Source organism: Calliopsis andreniformis, chromosome 3, assembly GCF_051401765.1.
Source record: "Calliopsis andreniformis isolate RMS-2024a chromosome 3, iyCalAndr_principal, whole genome shotgun sequence".
NCBI classification, from domain to species: domain Eukaryota; kingdom Metazoa; phylum Arthropoda; class Insecta; order Hymenoptera; family Andrenidae; genus Calliopsis; species Calliopsis andreniformis.
The window spans coordinates 13260315-13281647 of NC_135064.1; the positions used below are offsets into that span (position 1 = coordinate 13260315).

Consider the following 21333-nt stretch of genomic DNA (forward strand, 5'->3'; position numbering starts at 1 on the left):
AGAAACGATTATGTTGTTGATGAATGATTTTTATTATAAATGAAAAATAAAGATATTTACAAGAAGTCGTGTCGGTATCAGAATTGATCAATAATATATGTATATGTATGTGTTTCTTTCTGTGGGTAGCGTCCTCTCAAAATTTTTCCATTTTTTTTTTTTTCCAAACTTTACGACACGTTAGAATCAATCTCTCTTGTTCTTGGCGTTTTCAATCTAATGCAGGTTACTTCTAGCTTTTATACTCGGATCTGTGATAGTCAAAGCAAGATAAACAGTATCCTTTTTCTCTTCATTCCGAAGACATCATATATACATATCTGTATTCATTAGGGAATGATTCATTTTTTTTAAATAATATTACACATTAATTGTTAGCGTTTACGCGTGGAGCAAAGAGAAAGAGTGTGACAGTGAGCGAGAGAGAGCGAAGCGAGAGAAATAAAAATAAGAAAAAAATCTTTTCAAAAGCGGCTTGAGTCCAATATATACTACATATATATCTTGAGACAATATACTCTACATGCATATGTATATGTAGTATATATGTAGTAAGCAAATCGTACGTTTGTGATAACGTGATTAAAAGTTCTAAGATGTGTCGACGATGACAGAGAGCTTTCTCGAAGACTTTGGATTAATTAGAAATAAGATTTCTTCTACGGAATTCGTGATTCAGCGCTTTACAACGAGTCGTGTAACATCGTCCATAGAGTTACATATATATAGATATATGTCAATTACAGATTTATCTTTCTCTTGTTTTTGCTTATTCTCTTTACTAGCGAAACATTTTACCTACGCCAAATGTTTTCTTTTTTTACACGGAAATGATTCTCCGCATAACTTAATTAATGCAACAATTAGGACGATAATGGCAAATAGGTAACCTACGTTTCACTTCTCATCCATAGAGTCAACGAAGCTACCAAGTTCAATCACAAATGTAAAGCTTATCGTTAATCGACTGATTCCCATTTGCAATGAATCGCATTTTCTGAGTCACTTTTCTCCAAAAGGTGCTCGCTAAAAATCACTAAATTGTTGCGTTGTGTGTGTGTATCTCTTAGTCGAACGAGCAATTTTTCGTTCACAGGATCTTCCTCTCACCTGTAAAAAACCATTTGCTTAACAAGCATTACATTAATATTTTCCCACGATTTTAGGCTAACTCTAATTTTTCCTCTTGATTATTGTCGTTTACAAATCTAACATCTACTGGCGTTAAAATAGCTTCTAAAAATACAAAAGCAAAAGTATTATCGACTTAGCCATTTCAATATTTGCAATTCCATTGTTACAATCAACTTTATACCCGAAACCCAAGTCAAACCTTTCCTTCTACGCAGCATCTCATTGACTGGATGTCCCTGAATCGCGCCAGTCATCTCTGTCTCTGTAAAAATGTTACAACTACGTAAAATAAACCGTTTGTTAAAATCTGTGAAGATTATTATTCACTAAAATAATCATAATTCTTTAAATCACTGTGTTCGATTTTGCAACTTCTCGTAGCACAACTCGAACGGGGGGCCGATAGTCGTCCAGAATCGTGGGAGTCAGGCGTCAGAAAGTTTGGGAATCAGTATTAAGAAGTAAAACAGATAGTTGTACTGGGTGTGAAACACGAGACCCAGAATTATTCGATGGAGACAAAATCACTTTTAATGCGTCCTTTTGGTATGCTCTCGATAGCGCGACTGGGGGATCGGCACCGGAACGCCGATTTGCGGAAATTCGCGGCGCCGTCGGAATCGGTCGCGCGAACATGGAACGTTCGAGAACAATATGCGCGGTATATTCGAACACACTCAATAATCAAATTATCAACTATGGTTAATGAACATCTTCCAGAATTATACAATTCATTTATTTTACTTTATTATTACCTTGATCGCTCTTCCAAAGAAACAGTACTCCCATTTGTACTGAAAATTAAAAGTGTGCAATATGTTCATTGTTAGAGCAGCAAAATATGAATTGTCTAAAATTTTACTTTTTCTTGATTCCAAAGTCCCATGCTGTGAGATCATATTTCGATAAATCACCGTCCTCTTCGTCATCTTCCTCTTCTTCATCTTCCTCCTAATATTTAAACCACGTTTAGTTAAGTCTGTTTTTAATTAACATAAATATACGATGATAAAGTAAATGTACATATTAATTACATTTTCTTCATTTTGTTCCTCTTCCTCTTCTACTTCGTCTCTATCGTCCTCGTCTTTATATTTTTTACGCGAGGGACTACTATACCTAGAAGAATCTTTAGAATCATCGTCTGAGCGATTTTCTGTTTTTCTTTTCTTTCTGCGACGCCCAAATTCATCGTATTCATCATCTTCGTCTCTTCTTTCTTTATATTCAACAACTCCTCTGTCATTGTATCCTCCTCCATAACCAGTACGTTCTTCAATTTCTCCAAATTTTGGCGCATTACACATATTACATTGCTGTCTACGAGCCCAGTTTACATTTCCACACTTACTGCATTGCCAGTCATCCGCACTGAAACATATAAAATGTAACATAAAATCGTTTGTCCTTCTCTATACAATATTGTTTATTGTAAAGATTCTGTAAAAGTGTATAAAAGATTACAAATTAAAACAAATATATAATGAATTGACTTTAATATCTTATACTTATTTATAAATGAATTGTAAGCATGTAAGTATCATCCTTTAGGCATGGATATTTGCCATAAAAAAAGTATGTATTGAATACTTTTGGGTATTTGAAATGTATTATTTCAGAAAATTTACCTAAATAATCCTCTACTTTTCTCTGCAGCTGCTTTTCCAATTTCTTGTCCTAATTTTTTCTTTTTAGGACACTCTCCTCTGTCTGTGTAAAAATATAATTCGCTAATACAAATACGTATACAGTATTATTTAGAATGCTAGCAATCGTAGCTTATCATTAAAATTTAAAGCAATATTATTAAAAAAATTGTTTCATACATTACCATATCATATTTTATATACCTTTTCCGCAACGATTGCAAGAGTTTCGTCTTGCAAAATTTACATTGGCACATCTAAAAAAATAAATTTTGTTAATACAATTTTTGTTAAAAATCTGTAACACGATCATTTCTTGACACTTTCGAATTCCTTTTACATTCATTTCAGATATAATGACATAATAAAAGTCATTTGTAGTATAGCCTACTACCATATTTTAATCTTTTATTGCCTTATTATTGCCAACTAATGCCTGACATATGCACCCACGCAAAACTTTCAATATTACAAAGTTTAAGATGACTTTTTAATTACTGTTTGTAAATAGTATTTCTTCATTACGTTGCCTTTGCTTTAGATCCAGCAATTCAAAATATTGAAATTTAAATTGTTTATTATCTAGAATATGTATGATCCTACATTTCTCAGATCAGGAGTAACTCTCAAGATTTTACTCACAATATGATAATATTTAATGACTCTTCTGGAGCTTATTAAAGGCAAAAGTAATCAAAAATGAAAATTTAGGAGAAGCAAAATTCAAAGCAATTGCATGTAAGAACAAGTTGTTTTTAAGGAGTATAAGTTCACATGCTCATAGTCCTATGATCCATATGTGAGTCAGTGAAATTTGAGTTATGATATCCAATAATATTTTCATCAGATTCTTGTTGAATTTCTAACAAAGGGACATACAGATCTTATTGATGGTTACATATTTTGTTTATTATCCTTCAACTGACATTTGTAATAGCTTTGTAAAAACTGTTTCCCCGAGTGTAAGAATAAAATAATACATGTTTGATGAACTGTAAATGTACTGAAATTGTTCTGTTCTATACCTACATCAAAAGACTTTGAATCAAAGTTGTTCTAACCCGCATAAATGTCAAGAGCTATGGTCATGTTGATATTACTGTACTGCCTCCAAAAAGTAAATAACCAATAATATTTCTATGCAAAAACTTTAGTTATAACCAGTAACCTTCGTCCTACACTTAGCAAAAAACTATGAGAAAACGACGTCGTTACTAGAAAAATTACATACTGAGAATCAGGACAAATCCAGTCTCCCTCATTAATATTGCGTTGATTCTCGTCTTCCACTTTACTGTTATCCATTTCGCGTCCCGTCTTATCGCCTACAAAGAAACCTGGACTATTACTTTATCGCATTTACATCTGATTTTCAGCTGGACATTCTTTCACCGTATCTAACCTTATTACTGACGTTATCTATCCTACTGTTGAAATCGTGTTAAAGGAATTATTCTCCTTAAATTTCCCCGGTGATTAGCTCAGTCGTATGACGCGTTCTACGCGTTACCAACTATTGCATTATGTCGTAGATATAAATTAACGCGTCGAGCTTTGAAGCGCAACACACCAGTGCAACATTAACGACACAATCACCGCGCTCATGAAGCGATTAGCCATAACGTGGCAGCCTGAAGCCCTTTCTGAAGCTCTAGTGCATAGTATTTCGTTAATTCACCACCAGATAGCTATGAACAGCAAACATTTCTCGCGAGTATAAAACACAAATAGAGAAAAATATTGTTACTTATGCTTGGTCGTTCGATTATATAGATATATAATAGTCGACTATAATTATAAGTCGGCTGCACGAGGAATATTCAACATGTAATTGTTGTTTTTGCTTCACGTATAGCTTAAAAAAAGTATAAATTTTCTTCAAAGGTCTCAGAGATAATTTAGCTACACAAAGTGATTGTAGAAAATATATAATGCATATTAAATGTAAAATTAATATGGGGGAATTGAAGAAATTATTTATTTGCCTATTCATTTACGATGTGAGGGTGTAAAGTTACTGTAAGATCTCTACAATTTATTATGCCATGAAATGAAGCAGTAGAATTGCTGTAGACACAATATTACTTATTAAGGTACAATAAATCGTTATACAATGATTTTGAACGAAAATACTGTATAAATATTTAAAAACTAAATAATTTTTTAGGAATAAATTTTCAGGGGCACGCGCACTTTGCGTGCTGCAATTTATAAAGACGCGGGTGGTACACCCACCACCATGCACCTACCACCCTTAAAATACTACTTTATGAGTTTTGCCATTAGATGGCTATAGCAGTTCAGTTATTGGAGGTTATGTACTCATAAACACAGTATATTTGTGCAAAATAAAAAATAAATAATATTATTCTTGATTAGATGCGTATTTGTGTTATAAAAACGAAGAAAGACGAAATAATGTAAAATGCCACTTCCGGCTGCTTTAGCTGCACGACTCGCAAAAAGAGGGCTCATCTCTGGATCAGAAAAACAAGGTATGCAAAAAATTTTGTTTACGTTTTTAATATTCATATTTGATATCATTAAATATGGTAATATCTTAATTTATTTGAACTAAGTTGTAATGTGAACTTCATTGTAATTAATAACTCTATATAATGTTTATTAGATGTTATGCTATCCAAAACTTGATAAATTGCAAATTTAATGAAATCATTTTGTTTACAGAATCTGCTAGAAAAGAAGCCAAAAAAAGAGTTCATGAAGAAGTAATTGCAGAGGATTATGATAGTACCAAAGATGAAATCAGTCAAATTGATATTTCACAAAAATTTATGGTAAATAGTATATGAATAACTTTTTAACGGTTTACATGTATAATAAACTATATACCTATAATTCCAGGGCTTTAGTGGTTGCCCTAATAAATATAATATATACCATGATTGTACAAAAAAGTGTAAAGAAATGTGGGGACTTGGTCACGTACAACCTTCTGATAAATATTTGAAGAAACAAATGAGGCTTATACAAAAATATCCTTTACCAGAAACTTGGAAAGCCGTTTATGATCCAGGATGGTATTTGTCTTTCTTATTTTAAAAATATTGTCTTACTATAATATATTTATATAATATATAATATACTTTTAATATATTAATAGTGGCCAACATTATTATTGGGATTGGTCATCAGATTTAGTATCGTGGTTACCCCCAGGTCATCCAAAATGTCAGATATCTCAGCCAGCATCTCAGTTAAGAGAAGAGCTACATCTTAAGGCAGCAGAGCAAGATGATAACTTGTCAAGTGATGAAAGTGGTAGTGAAGAAGAGCAAAAGGAAGTTAGTAATTAGTTTTGGTTACTTGACAGTATAAAGATTAGAATCTTGTTTAAACAATATTTTGGCTTCTTAGGGTGATGAACCAGATGCTAAAAAGGATAGAAAAACAGATAACAGGATAAAACACAAATCAGGAGATAATAAGAGGGGTCAAAGGCTAGAAAGGTCTGAGAATAAAGACAAGAAAGATCGTACATTAGATCCTATGGATCCAGCATCTTATAGTGATATTCCACGGTAACATATTTGAGTTATAATTCTGCTCATTAAGATTTTCATTTAGAAACTGTTATTTATTTTCTTGTATTTTTCAGAGGAAAGTGGTCAGATGGTTTAGCAAGGCATAATGAAGCAAAGACTGGAGCAGACACAACTGCTTCAGGACCGCTCTATCAAATGAGGCCATATCCTAGTCCAGGTGCAGTTCTTCGATCAAATAGAGCCAATAAAGAAATAGAATCGTCTAATAAATCTAAAGCGATGGGTCCCGAAAAACCAGAATAAAATATTTTATTTTCCGTGTATTACACCATTTATTGCTTACCTTTAATGTAAATTTAAAATAATTGATAGCATTGTAAAAAAAGTATTACTCTTAAAAGAATTTATTTCAGGGTAATTTAATTTGTACTTTTAGTATTAAATATTCAAAATTCAACAGATAGGACTGTGTAAATTTTTTACATATTAGATAAACGATATAAAGAAGAAATATTTTTACTAAATATTTAAACATTAAACTTTTGTTCGCGTGCGTATGCATACATGAGAATACAGCTGAACTTCTTAAAAGTTCACTGAACTTTTCTAATTTGTTTATGTCAGTAGTCAGTACTATGATTGACCTTGATTACGCGCGAACAGAAAGTGAACTAACCGCGTGAGGGCTCTTAAGACTCCATTACTGGACAGCCCTGATTAAAAAAAAGTTCTTACAGGATAACTTCTTACACAATTTAATTGATTAGGAATTATTTTCAACGTAGTTCTTATAAACTTAATTACAATACATTTGTATATAATAAATATATAAAGAAACATTTAAATTCCTATATTTTTTATTATATCCTCATAAAATATAATTTATATCCGAATAGATTATTAAAATATTTTTTACGATCCATAAAAATAGGTCTAATTGCAATCAATAAACAACTACATAAAATTCAAATAATTCCTAAATTTTACGACTTGATTTTCAGTAATTATAACGGAAAATATTTCTATACTACTTTCAAGCAGCGATGGGCAATATTTTATTCGAATGGGGAATAAAAGATAAAAGTAATAAAAAATTTCTATTCTTCATAATTGAATATACTTTTACTATTCAAATAATTTCAAATGGTGGAATTTTTATTACTTTGTTGTCTTTATGTCTCAACACTGTATTTTTAATTTCTTTATTCTTGGAAAACATTTGAAGAAATAGTTACTTGAATAAGTTCTTATTCGATTAGGTATTTATTCATTTATAGCGAATAAAATTGTGTCCCTTACTGTAATATATCTAATTAGTTATTTATTATCCCCACGAAATTTTACCAACAGTGGTATTAATCTAAACAATTTCAAACTGAAAACATCGAACGTTCTTTAAATCGCGTGACCGTCAAACTTTTTGAATTTTCTTCCTTCTCGTATCTCGTCACCCTATAATTACGACTATTTAGACACAATGGGCTAATGAGTATTCCAAACGTGAAGGTGTCATTAAATAGGACTAAACGACAACCGTTCGTATTGAATTTTCGCTAAAAGCGTAAACTATTCGATTTACGATTTGAACATTGCAGTTGACGCTACTGCCGATATCTTCGAGTCAATGTCGAAGTTAACCTTGTTCTTGGCCTAGTTTGTCGGGTAACGATGCAGGGGAGTGAGCTCGATATTTCCAAGGGATGATACGCGAAATATGGGAATAAGTTCTCCGTATACGTTTTTTGATAACTATCGTAGAGTGTACTACGAACGTAGAAGACTCTGGTCACGATTAAATGTTTCGCGACTATAAAAAATGCGATCACCGTGTAAATGTTCCACGGTGTTGATCGCGTGACGTAAGGAAAGATTTTATGAATTGCAAGTGGTGTGTTGTGAAACGTTGCAAGACACACCAGTGTGCGTGGATATTTCACGCGCGATGAGCACGGTAACTTGAAAATTTCTCGGCCCCGTACTTCTAAGGTACGTATGGTCGCGTGTTACCGTATTTACGTTTTCTAATCGACATTTCATAGTTTTCGACAAGCATTTGTCATTTTGAATGTCATTGTACATGTGAGCCGTGGTTAATATTTATTACGTCTTCGTATCAGAAATTGATGACATTACTTTTCCAGGTTAACTTATGAAGGCACATGACAGATTACGAACTTTCCCGCCGATTTTCGAAATGTCGTAATTTCGATACTAGTATAATCGTTGCATAATCATAGATTTTTCGGTTGTTTGTGATTTAAATTTAAATTCTCTTATTCTCAAATGAAGTTTAAATTGTTCATATTTTTTTTAATTATATTTTTTATGAATTGTTAAAAGGAAACTCACGATTTAAGAAATTTTGTAACATTTATGTATTTGTAAGATCTTATTGTATTTGTATAGAATTTTTAATTGATTTATATTATTATATACTTATAAACTAATTCTTTGAGAAGAATTTCATTGTTTCTGCATAAAGGATTCCATTTAAAATGTATGTTAATCTTTTTTCAGACAGGTGTAGATAATTTATTTTTGCCAGTTGACTATTTATTGGCTGTGCACATTGTGAAACTGCTTTGTATTGTGAATATAATTGTTTTATTGTGCTCAAACCGCACGCTGATTTATTCATGCAGTTCTATGTAGATATGATAGACAAAACCAAAAGTTGCCGAACGGTAAGTAAAATTGAAAGTATAATATTATACCTATCCTATAACAAATATAAGTTGTATAAATATACTTATTGCCTTTTCTCCATTATATTATTCAATCCAAAATTTTATTAAGCTCAATATACTTGGGTATTAGAGAATTACATTAAATGCATACTATAAGAAAATACATAACAGTGTATTTTCCTTATCTATTTGATTTATCTTATCTTTGGTGCATGATAGTTTTGTCAGCAATTTCATATTTAGTATTCCATTCCACTTTAATTTCTATGTTATATTTCTTTCATTTGCTGAAATATTGTAATCAATCACTTTCTTAATGGAACTATTATTATAAGATGACTTTATTGAGTTTATAATTTTTTGTTTATTTTCTACTTTATATACAAAGGCAATAACATGTGACATATATTTAATGTGAATATAATTTTTTGTATTTATAATTGGTTCTATTTAATTGTTTTTAGTTAGTATTTTGGTTAATCTTAAGGTGAATACATGTTGCAAATCGTATCAAGATGGCAATTGGGAGTATTATTTGTGGAGCTAGTACTCCTAAAATGAAGAGAAAAAAGGCAAAGGTATATGTCGTATCATTTGTGCTTCTTTTTTCGGAAGTAAATGCAGTGACCACTCATTTTTTGTCAGAATATATGTACCATGTATAACAATGATACTATAATGTGAAAGCAATGTTTTTGTTTACCTTGAAGTTTATACTTAATTAGAACACACTTATGACTATTTTGAGTAAACAAGAAATTGTAAAAAGAAATAAATTCTTAAAATACATTGTAGGCAACTGAACGCAGTTGGATAGAGGCAACTTTTCAAAAGAGGGAATGCTCAAAATTCATTCCAAGTGCTAAAGATGAGCATAGGTATGTAATGTATACGAATAATACTATGAAGATTTTATAAAGCAAAAGTTATAAATGTCAGAAGTTTTCTGAAATTTGTAAATATTTGTTAAAAATAAATATGTAATAAAATTTGTTTTCTACGTCCATTATCTATCATGTGTATCATGATTTCTATTATTACTAGAAAAATAATATTTTTGCAGAGGCAATATAAAGAAATTTGATATAGTTCTTTTAGTTATTCTTCATTTTTTCAATCTGTTTATATATTCATTTTCTTGTATATTACTTATGGTCATTTCTTACATTTCATTATTAAATCAGATATATTCTTAATCTTTTATAGATCATTACTAACACATTTACTTATGTTCATTTCCTTTTCATTTACTTTTCTTTCTTTCATTCCATTTATAGGTTGTTACAAGTGCAGGGAGATAAATATGCAGAATATGATGTGATCACCACTTCCAGGTGAGAGTCCATAATTTGGTCTGTTGCAACTAAGAATTTAAAATTTATAAAGATGGACGATTTTATAAAATACATAATGTTGCTTCTGCAAATATATAACATTTATGGTCTTAAATTAAATATGTTTATGTTGAAAGTTTCACATTTTCTTTCACATGCCTAAATATTTATTAATAAAGTCTTATTACGTTACATGCATTCTGTTATTATCAGCGAGAGTGGTTTGTACTACTGAGTTACTGGAAAGAATTATTAAGTTTTTATAGTGCATCTTATGTAAAACATACAAATGTTCATTAAATAATTTTTTAATTTTGTATGTTACTTATCATTTCACACTTTTCATAAAATATTTACTTTCCCTAAAAGTCATATTCACCACATTGTTGATCATGCTGTTGCATAACAAATCATTTCTAAAAGAAATAGTATTACTATACTAAATAGTACGCTTCTTTGCATAGTACAGATAGGTACTAATAGCATTGTTTCATTATAGAAATAATTAAACAGATTGGATTATATATAATATATTTGGAAGTTTTATCTGTATCAAGTAATCAATGTTGATTTTTCCTATACAATAAAAAGCACAACATCATGTAATAAATGATTCTAAGGAGTCAAATTATTAATTACAAGAAGATTTACTTATATTAAAGTAAACCTGAAATGATAACAATAAATTAATTGTAGGTGTTGTTGTGGAAATTCATACACCCATCACTGTGGAACTGGTGCAGATGTTCAAAGTTATACCGCTAGCAATACCAAAGAAAAGGACAGGGAGCAATGGTCTCCTGGCAAAAATACACGTCCTTATCCAACTGATGCTTATGGTACAATTGAATTTCAAGGTGGACCACATCCAACAAAAGCACAGGTAAGTGATACATGCAAATCTAATTTATATGCTAAATAATGTTCTTGTAAATTATATTTTTGTCTATCAAAATGTTATTTCTAGTATGTAAGACTAGCTCATGACACAAGACCTGAGCCAATAGTACAGTTACTATGTAGAGAATGGAATTTGGGACTACCTAAACTACTGATTACTGTACATGGTGGTCGGTCAAATTTTGAACTGCAACCAACTTTAAAGAAAGTTTTAAGGAAAGGTCTCTTGAAAGCTGCCAAAACAACTGGTGCATGGATATTTACAGGTGGAACTAATACAGGTTGGTACATTTTGAAATTTAAAGGTGAAATTTGGTTCCAATGTAAATATTATTCCTGAATTATTTTACTTGAAATTTCGTAGGTGTTACAAGACAAGTGGGAGATGCACTGCTATTAGAAAGATCTCAAAGACAAGGGCGCGTTGTAAGTATAGGTATAGCACCATGGGGAATTTTAGACAAAAGCCATGAACTTGTAGGTCGTGGAGGAGAAGTAACTTATGATTGTCTTTCGTCTCCATGGTGAGAAGAGTTTTATATTCTTATTTACTTTATTTTACAATTCTACTATATTATGTGTAACATTGTCCATGGAAATTTTTTAGGTCCAGGTATGCAGTTTTGAATAACCGACATGCATACTTTTTATTAGTAGATAATGGTACTGGTGGCCGATATGGAGCAGAAATTGTATTGCGTAGAAGGTTAGAAAAATATATTTCTAACTTAAAATTACAACCATGTGAGTATAACTGCTTTCCTCATTATTGTTTAGTAGTCTCTAAGATATTTTAATGTAACTTTTGGTTGTAGACATGCATTGCAGTATTCCGATTGTAGCATTAGTGATTGAAGGAGGAACAAACACAATACGCTCAGTTTTAGAATACGTTACGGATGATCCTCCAGTTCCTGTAGTAGTTTGCGATGGTTCAGGTCGTGCTGCTGATCTCATAGCGTTTATGCACAAGTAATGACTAGATTGTTAGTTATTTATGAATATTTTTCAAAGAAGAAATGATTATAAGAAGAAATACATTTAGATACGCATCTGATGGAGATGGAGAGAGTGGAGAGAACGAGGGACCATTAGAGAGTATGCGTGAACATCTTTTGGACACAATTAAACGCACGTTCAACGTTTCTGTCGAACAAGCATGCCAATTGTATTCTGAACTTTTGCAGTGTACGCGAAAAAAACATTTGGTGCGTCGCTAAAGTATTCTTCACGTTTTTTGTGTTCAACGTGTAAAGTACATTACTAATTGATGTATTTTAATTTATGTATAGATCACAGTATTTAGGATAACACAGGATCGCCCTCAAGAACTCGACCAAACGATACTGACAGCTTTGTTTAAATCTAAACAATTATCAGCGGCTGAACAGTTGTCTTTATCGTTAATTTGGAATAGGGTGGACATTGCGCGCAGTGAAATATTTGTTTATGGACAGAAATGGCCTCCAGGTGCTTTAGAACAAGCTATGATGCAAGCTTTACAGCACGACAGAATTGACTTTGTGAAACTCCTTCTGGAGAATGGAGTTTCCATGCGTAAATTTCTGTCGATACCGCGCCTGGAGGAACTATACAATACCGTAGGTTCCTTGAAGAGTTTAAATATTCTCAAATACATATTACAACAATTTAAACTGTAAAATTTTTTTATTTAGAAAGATGGACCTTCGAATACTTTAGGATATATTTTGAGGGACGTGCGGCCAAATATTCCACGTGGATATATGTACACGTTACATGATATTGGATTGGTAATTAATAAATTAATGGGCGGAGCGTATCGTTCTCAATATACTCGCAGAAGGTTTCGAATTATTTATACCAAAGTAATGAAGAGGTCTGGAGGGCATCCTCAGCATCATATGCATCGAAACAGCTGCGTTTCTAGTAGTTTCAATCGTTATTATTCAGGGTCCGGTAATAAGCAAGATAGTTCAACAACGATGAGTTTGCTCGCCGAAACTTTGCCTGCAAATCGTGACACTCCGCTTTTTGATTATCCTTTCAATGAACTACTCATTTGGGCTGTTTTAACGAAGCGTCAGCAAATGGCTCTATTGATGTGGCAGCATGGAGAAGAAGCATTAGCGAAAGCGCTCGTTGCTCTTAAATTATACAAAGCTATGGCGCATGAGGCCGCTGAGGATGACCTTGAAACAGAAGTATACGATGAACTACGGAGTTATGGAAAGGAATTTGAAAATATTGGTAATACTTTCTACATTTTTCTGTATTTTTTGCACATTCAAATCTCCCACATCTGCTTAAAGACCTGCAGTCTAGTAATAATTAAAAGTCTTATTCTTTGGAAACTAAACTAAATAACTATCCTAACATTTTTTCTTTTTTAAATAGCATTAGAATTACTAGATTATTGCTACCGTCAAGATGATGATCAGACCCAACAGCTTCTAACTTCCGAACTACAAAACTGGTCTGGCCAGACATGTCTTTCGCTAGCAGTTACGGCCAATCATCGTCCACTTTTAGCGCATCCGTGCAGTCAAATTATTTTGGCTGATCTATGGATGGGAGGATTAAGAACAAGGAAAAATACGAATTTAAAGGTAATGAACATGCTCTCCCAACCTTTGTTTGGAAACAGAGTCACAAAGTGAACTTCAATTTTCATATCTTAGATAAATAAAATTCTCAAAATAGTGTGTCAACATCCAAGCATATTTGTGTAGTTAATATTTATATAATTTGCATCGGTTTGTTAATATTAATGTGAGTTTCATTGTACATATTAGGAACAATGTTTGCTTACATACAGTTTATTCATGTAACTTGTTCCTATTGGTTATTAGGTTGTACTCGGTCTTGTCTGTCCTTTATACATAACACGATTGGAATTCAAAAGTCGCGAGGAGTTGCAACTGATGCCACAAACTCAAGAGGAACACTTAATTGCCCTTGAAGATGAAAAAGAAGATAGCGATTCGGAGCATGGAGCACCAACTGGACCAGATGTTGAGGTAATAATTTTTTTTTAGTAAAGTAATGGTTAAATACGTTAAATGAAAGTGAAAGATGTGTTTTTATTTAAAATAGACATAAAGTAATCAGAATTAATTCTAGTAATCAATAACACGTATTACAATCTATAAGCAAATTGTTATAAAGGTATAGAATATAATAATTTGTACTAATAAGACAACCTGCCACTGCATTTATGATGATCCATTAATCATTTCATGCTGCAGTTATTAATTTATTTTGAAAACATAACGACAATCACTGCTTTATTATTTTCATATGCAAATAAAAGTTATCACAATAATAAGTTGACTGAAAGTGCTTAAATTATTACATAATATAATTGTTGTTAAAAATTATTTGGAATATAATATTTTACTTGTGGAAATGATTAATTAATATGGTTGCTGGTTTTGAACTGTAGTTTAGAAAGTCAAATAAAAACGTATACACATGTAGGTACTATTTATGTAATGTCAAAGAATATACCACAGAGATTTTAGATATTCGCATTAAATGCTTCAAGAACTATATGCGACGTGAAAAAATGTGTAAATTACTAGAGATGAGTACAGTACTGAATGTCTAGTTATGCACTTAAAAAGGTGTTATACACTTAGTACTTGATCAGTATTTCAGTGGTATGAAGTATCAATCACTGTTAGAGGTATCGTAATGTGTTTTGTAACTTATAGACTATGTGGGTATGCGTATGAATTGTTTTTTAGAAACGTCAACGCAGGAGCCTGAGTGTACGCAACAAATCCAGCAGCCAACAAGGCGCTAAGGTATAACTATAATGGCCTGAAACGCAATGACTTTATGACCAATAAGTTCACACTTTCCGGTGCACTTTTCAACTATCTTTCTTTTGTTATTAGTTATCATTCAGGAAAACCTCTGTGTATTCAATATCGGAATCTGTGCTGGTGAGGATGATAACTAATGCTTCTGTTATAAGCAAATCATGTTATATTATAAATACTTTAAAGTCGTTTTCAATGTTAATAGAATACCGCCAAAATATCGGTATTGTATTTTTTTTTAAATTAGCATTCCTTGAATGAGTCAATTTACCGCTAAATTTATTGATAGACATCAATTGTTTAAATATTACATACCGATGTTTTTCATTGCGGGTACAATTTGAGATGATTACCTATTGTATATTCTTAATAGTTGTTACATGATATTTTAGTGTATATTCTCTGTTTTTCATATTACCTAAAGTAAAGAAAAATCGTTGTTAATTAAAAGAAAGAATGGAAAAGGTTCGAAAGTATAATTAATGTAAGCTATCACTTCTTTATATTACATATTAAAATGCACTAATGATTTATGTTTTACACAGCCATAACTCTTAACACAAATTGCACTTTATCCATTGCTTCCTCTCCTTCATCTACTTTGTATTGCTCATTAGCTACTAAGTTCACACAATGGAACTATTTATACTCCATATAGTTACATATTTTCCTTCAACATTTGCTAATCTTCAAAGAACCTAAGTTTTTCATGTATATAATCATTATTCCATATTTTTATTTTTTATATGCAAAATCCAATCTCCATTTTATAGTGCTTTTTACTTCTTATATGATACACAAAGCCTCATGTATTAACATGTTTTACAATTTAAGCAATGCATTATTTCATATAAAGGAATATAAATTCATTTCATTCATAATCTCTCGTTCTCTCTATAATCTATAATCTCTTATTGTCAGATGAAATATTACTAACTATGTACCTGTACAATATGTATTTCCAATGTCTTTCCTATCTACCTCCACGTTTTAAAATGCTACAAAAGCATTTTCATTTTAGTATTAGCTTCTTGTGTACTGTGTATCTTTTTACCCAATTATGTTCGTTAATTAATTTCTTAACAATATCCTTACTGTAAATGACTCCATGACCAAAAATTAGTAAAAATAATTATTGGTACATGTCCAATATTCAAAGAACTTCCTCTTATCTGTGTGTAAATGTCCTGTATAGTCTTCATGAAGTTTGCATACATACTATTGGAATTTCCATTTTTTCATGTAGGCTTTAATCAGCAATGAACATACTACAACAGTAGTGAAAGAAACAATTGTACAGGAAAATGGGAAAGTACTGACGGACACTGACGATGGAGTGCATCGCGCTTATGGCATTCATTCTGACTACTACGACATCAAGAATAGCAGACCATTGCGACTGAGGAAAAAATTGTACGAATTTTATACAGCACCCATCACGAAATTTTGGGCAAATGCTGTAAGTTCTTTCGTGCAGTTTAAAGTATATTTGTATTAGAATTAAGAAAATATTAACGACGTATAAACTTGTCTGTTACAGATAGCGTATATTATTTTTTTGATTCTCTTCTCATATTCTATTCTCATACATATGGATGACCATCCATCATTGGCAGAAATTTATGCAATTGCATACATTTGTACGTTGGGATGTGAAAAAGTACGCGAAATTGCTACTTCAGAACCAGCCACTCTTTCTCACAAATTCAGCGTGTGGGCATGGAACATGTGGAATCCTTGCGATGCAGCTGCTATAATTTTTTTTCAAATTGGTCTGGCTTTACGCTTACGACATTCTACACTTGACGTTGGTCGTGTTATTTACTGTGTCGACTGCATTTATTGGTATTTAAGAATACTGAATATCCTTGGAGTAAATAAGTATTTTGGTATGTTTTGTTGTTCGAATTAATTTCAGGAAGCGACATACAGGAAATAAACGAACTTTTCTTAATTTTGCTCAGGTCCTCTAGTAACCATGATGGGAAAAATGGTAAAAAACATGATTTACTTTGTGGTGCTTTTATTAGTTGTATTAATGAGCTTTGGAGTTACTCGACAAGCTATTTTGAATCCAAATGCTGAGCCCAAGCTTAAAATAATTCGAGATGTATGTATTGTAGTGCATATATAAAAATCTGAATAATTTCGTGAAAATTATACGTTCATTATAAAGGACAGCGTTTTTTCTTTGTATAGATATTTATGGAACCATATTTCATGTTATATGGAGAGGTGTATGCAGATAATATAGATCCAGATTGCGGTGACGAGCCAGGAATGATTCCATGTCTTCCAGGTCGTTGGATTACACCTGCAGTAATGTCCATTTATCTTTTAATTGCAAACATTTTGCTGATAAATCTTCTGATCGCGGTATTCAATAATATTTTCAATGAGGTAAACGCGGTGGCGCACCAAGTTTGGATGTTCCAACGTTTTACTGTTGTTATGGAGTATGAACAAAAACCAGTTTTACCCCCTCCGCTCATTGTAGTTTGTCACATATACCTGCTGGTGAAATATTTCCTACGATATGTCACTCAAGGCAAAGCAACTACTGGTGAAACGTACGACAATGGACTTAAGTTGTTCCTAGAAGCTGACGACATGGAACGTCTATACGACTTTGAAGAGGATTGCGTTGAAGGATACTTCCGTGAGCAAGAACTAAAACTTCAAATGTCGACAGAAGAACGTGTTAAAATTACAACAGAAAGAGTAGAAAATATGCATCAGAAAATCGAAGATATTGAGAAGAAAGAGAATACTCAGAATGCGTCACTTCAGGTAGTGATATTGTGTAATTAATAAAGGTGTGTAGATACTTGAGACTACGGATTTGGGTCAGGAACTTTTCTCAGGATTTTTGGTATGCTGAATCTACTCGACTATTACCCGACCCAAATCCAGTTTCATATACTTGAATTCACGTATAGCTGACGGTAAGATATAACGATTCCAGTAAAACAGTAGGGTACCGGTTTTTCACACTTTTAACAATCTGTGCAGCGTTTCGATAGCCAGTCGGGGACCCCGGAAGAAATCAACATATTTTTTCCTGGTTTCTGTCATTTTGGAGCTCCAGAGGTGTCAAAAGGGGTCAACCCCAATCATTAAAAGTGTGAAGTATCGATATCCTGCTGTGTTACTGAAATGGTTATATCTTATCATCGACTATACATTCGAACATTGCAGACATTCGAAATTCCGAACTTAACCAAGGTTTAGGTACTTACACACCCATAGTAGTTAAAGATTATTTTATATTAAGGGGAAATTAAATTTTTGAAAGCTCTAAAACAGAACCTTCCCTTAAATTATAACAAAATCTCTATTGTTCACAGGCTGTGGAATTTCGCATTCGTAAACTAGAGGAATTAAACGAACAGACTCTAGCACATCTAGGCGTCATCCATCGATTCATGGCGACACATATGCCCAATATAGAAACCATATCAAGTTTTGACGTCGAGGGTCGTCAGCGTAGAGTATCAGAACGTTCAGAAGTTCTTTCAGAAACAGATTCCCACACGCAGCTACCAACTATCGCATCTAGGCGTAAGCGGCTTGTACGATCACTGACCGATGGTACATTCCTTAATATAAATCCACCATTAGATGACGATGTGTTGAAACGTTCAGAAACTGTTACATCGCGTGAGAACCTTAGTAGAAATGGATCCTCTGTAAGTGGAGACGGACAAACTGCCCAAGATGACGTGAAGACAACGATCAGCCAGGAAACAGAAGTGAGCAAAGGAGATGGCGAAGGAGAAACATTGAAGAAGGAATCGCAATCAGACAGCAAAGATCAAAGTGGGGAACAAAGCAGAGAATTGAGTAGCAGGGAACCAAGTACAGATCCAAGTAGACAGACTAGTAGAGATCTAAGCAGAGAAACAAGTAGGGAAGCTACAAGTAAAGAACCAAGCAGAGAAGCGAGTAGCGAAGCGCCAACCTCGGAACCAATTAGGCAAGATTCCACAGAAAGACCCACGAGACAAAATAGTAGAACACGTTCAGAGTCTGATGATGTGATGGTGCTTCCTTCAGGGATTGCTAGGGGTGTGACATGGGCAGAACCACGTGTTGCCGTGATTCCCTCGGTATCGTCAACGAGTAGCACACAGAGATCAATCTTATTAACAATGCGTGCAGAATATACGAGTATAACCGATGAATTGGAAAGTTATTGTGGCCTTTTGAGTCCTCCTAGAACGCCACCAATTTCTCCTCCACCGTCGAGGGTTAGGCATCATTCTGAAATGTCCAACGCAGAAATGGCATGGCAGATCGAGAACGAACATCTACGAGACGCTGAAGAATGTGACTACCAACAAATGGAAGATTTGATACAAAGAAGATACATCGGAGACGAAGATGAAACGTTACATGGTTCAGACGAAGCTAGTGCCGGTCCATTCTTCATATCAAACGAACATAGGCATCAGCTTCGCAGGGCTTCAGCTATCGATGAAGAGTCTAGAAGGCCACCGCCTACTATCAGTGTGACGAGAGAAATCGAGCAAACGCTTTCGAGGCCGCCGATTCGAGATTCCGAAGGTACTGACCCTAATGACAAGAATATGAGTACCGTACCTGCTCCAGCTTCAGAGACCATGTGCTGAATTATCAGTATGCTCATTCTAAGGTAACTTGAACATGCTTGTGAAACAGTAAGCAGTTTCAATGAGATTGTATTCTTACAGTTAGTTCAATTCATTCTGGTCATCTCATTAATACGTATAAGCGACAACGTACAGAATTGGTTCTACATGCTGTTTCTCGTATGCGATTCGTTAGATTGACGATGCATTTGTAGTTAGGTATTTAAAACCAAATGAGCTGAGTATACAAATTAAACAGAGTATGGATCCAGTTATCAAATTATAATGAAAAATATTTTTGATTTAAATTATTTTTTTAATCACATAGTGAGGTAGATTATTGTTAATTTTAATATTGTATTGTAAACGAGGATCAAACGAAATAGTGCTTTAAACAGTGAATAAGTGGACAAATTAAAGCATTTTTCTTGCTTGAATATTGCAATTTCAATAAGTGTCTATGATACATAGACATGTAACAATAGAGAATGCATTTTTTTGACTATTTACTTACAGTGAAAAGTACTGTTGAATACAGATCCAAAATTTATTTTTAAACAAATTTTATTTACAGTTTTAAATGATTTTTTGCACGAACATTAACTTGATCAATGAATTGTATATATATGCACATAAATATGTACATATAAATCTAAAAATTATATTTAATATTGTAATTAATTCGAGTATTCAAATGTATCTACAATTTATAATTATATTAAATTTTTATTATAGCTTATTTGTTAAAGTTGTATACGATCGTGAAAGTACCTCAGTTTTACAATTTACGCGTGAATACTTGAATTAATTAAACTAATATTGATATTATACAATATGCGTAGTTTATCTCAAAAGTATTGAAAATGAATTATAAAAGCAATTTTACTGAACTGAATTACATTTTAGGGTGGTCCCTTTTGAAGTAAGTTTTTTGGAAATACACGCACTATTTTTAGCATGGTAATAATGCTAAAAGTTTATATACTAGTAAGTGATGTTTCCTTGTATTTCTGTATCCGATACTCAAACACAGTATCATAAAATAAAGAATAATAACATTAGTTTTCTAAATGGAACTCAATCTGAATCTATCTCTAACATAAGTTAGATAATTTTTCTACTGTTGCCACCTAGCATGTCAATTCATTCTGATCACTTTTGAGATAAATTGTATGTATATTTATACACTGTAATTTATTTTTTAACTCAACTTTATTATGCTTCTATTAGATAATTAATTTTTGTAAATCTTCACTAAAATATTAATGTTAATTCCTGCATACATAATTACAATTACAATTTTTATGTACATGATAGATAATTGATAATATGTAGAAGGAATGTATTGCAAATGTGTATGTAGCGGGAAAAATCGAGGTGAATCGATACAGATATTTTTGAATCTTTATTGAATCAATAATCAATTGACTATTTTTAATTTGGAATTACGTTCCTTTTTTGTTGCCGAATTTATTAAAATCAATGTATTTAGTATTGTATCTTATCTGCGTGATTTACGTGAATACTTAATTGTATCTATATACAATTATTGTGTGCATAATAAGTTGAATTTAACGAAAGTCTTTGTTTATTATAACAGACTTAGAAGAATTGAATTAAATTAGTTGTTAATAATGAGGCACAATTATTTCGAGTATTTGAATGATAACTTTTAGTAAAAGATATAGGAAATAATAGTTCAAATGTAAA

At 32.4% G+C, this 21333-nt stretch overlaps 3 protein-coding genes across 9 annotated transcripts; 2 read left to right on the forward strand and 1 right to left on the reverse strand.

Moving 5' to 3' along the window:
• Nucleotides 1-8: 8 nt before the first annotated feature.
• LOC143188630 (uncharacterized) lies at nt 9-4471 on the reverse strand. 7 transcript variants are annotated; one of them, XR_013003553.1, is made up of 10 exons: nt 4183-4471; nt 4012-4105; nt 2985-3037; nt 2763-2844; nt 2169-2505; nt 1997-2085; nt 1890-1928; nt 1334-1396; nt 895-1110; nt 9-320 (listed from the first exon to the last, which is right to left on the reverse strand). XR_013003553.1 is itself a non-coding variant. In XM_076392988.1 (9 exons), the coding sequence occupies exons 3-8, from the start codon at nt 3035-3037 to the stop codon at nt 1354-1356; spliced, it is 663 nt and encodes a 220-aa protein (XP_076249103.1). In that variant the 5' UTR covers nt 4012-4105; nt 4195-4471; the 3' UTR covers nt 9-1110; nt 1334-1353. The 7 variants fall into 7 exon arrangements, 5 of the variants coding, with proteins under 5 accessions (XP_076249103.1, XP_076249099.1, XP_076249102.1 ...); XR_013003552.1 differs by having other exon boundaries at nt 9-798; XM_076392988.1 differs by having other exon boundaries at nt 9-1110; nt 2763-2864; nt 4195-4471.
• A 216-nt stretch (nt 4472-4687) lies between these two features.
• Pqbp1 (poly-glutamine tract binding protein 1) lies at nt 4688-6609 on the forward strand. The gene is made up of 8 exons (XM_076393620.1): nt 4688-4873; nt 4962-5093; nt 5160-5275; nt 5469-5578; nt 5646-5821; nt 5905-6085; nt 6159-6322; nt 6400-6609. Exons 3-8 carry the CDS (start codon nt 5206-5208, stop codon nt 6587-6589), a joined length of 891 nt encoding a protein of 296 aa, XP_076249735.1. The 5' UTR covers nt 4688-4873; nt 4962-5093; nt 5160-5205; the 3' UTR covers nt 6590-6609.
• Nucleotides 6610-7936: 1327 nt separating this feature from the next.
• On the forward strand, nt 7937-20208 carry Trpm (transient receptor potential cation channel, subfamily M). Its single transcript, XM_076392910.1, has 20 exons — nt 7937-8272; nt 8804-8970; nt 9438-9551; nt 9769-9851; nt 10251-10307; nt 11004-11190; nt 11275-11488; nt 11572-11731; nt 11815-11951; nt 12023-12179; nt 12253-12415; nt 12500-12808; nt 12884-13436; nt 13584-13795; nt 14039-14206; nt 16260-16472; nt 16554-16902; nt 16978-17123; nt 17213-17803; nt 18361-20208. The coding sequence occupies exons 3-20, from the start codon at nt 9489-9491 to the stop codon at nt 19642-19644; spliced, it is 5046 nt and encodes a 1681-aa protein (XP_076249025.1). The 5' UTR covers nt 7937-8272; nt 8804-8970; nt 9438-9488; the 3' UTR covers nt 19645-20208.
• Nucleotides 20209-21333: the final 1125 nt, after the last annotated feature.

Bases quoted from the DNA above. Each gene is read 5' to 3' on its own strand.
- LOC143188630 (XM_076392984.1), bottom strand. From the start codon at position 4,085: ATGGATAACAGTAAAGTGGAAGACGAGAATCAACGCAATATTAATGAG. The intron at 2,845-2,984 runs GTATATAAAATA...ATTTTTACACAG, and splicing joins TTGCAATCGTTGCGGAAAAG to ACAGAGGAGAGTGTCCTAAA. The intron at 1,397-1,889 runs GTAATAATAAAG...ACATTTTTACAG, and splicing joins TCTTTGGAAGAGCGATCAAG to AGACAGAGATGACTGGCGCG.
- Trpm (XM_076392910.1), top strand. From the start codon at position 9,489: ATGGCAATTGGGAGTATTATTTGTGGAGCTAGTACTCCTAAAATGAAG. The intron at 12,180-12,252 runs GTAATGACTAGA...AAATACATTTAG, and splicing joins CTCATAGCGTTTATGCACAA to ATACGCATCTGATGGAGATG. The intron at 13,796-14,038 runs GTAATGAACATG...ATTGGTTATTAG, and splicing joins GGAAAAATACGAATTTAAAG to GTTGTACTCGGTCTTGTCTG.
- Pqbp1 (XM_076393620.1), top strand. From the start codon at position 5,206: ATGCCACTTCCGGCTGCTTTAGCTGCACGACTCGCAAAAAGAGGGCTC. The intron at 5,276-5,468 runs GTATGCAAAAAA...TTTTGTTTACAG, and splicing joins CTCTGGATCAGAAAAACAAG to AATCTGCTAGAAAAGAAGCC. The intron at 5,579-5,645 runs GTAAATAGTATA...CTATAATTCCAG, and splicing joins ATATTTCACAAAAATTTATG to GGCTTTAGTGGTTGCCCTAA.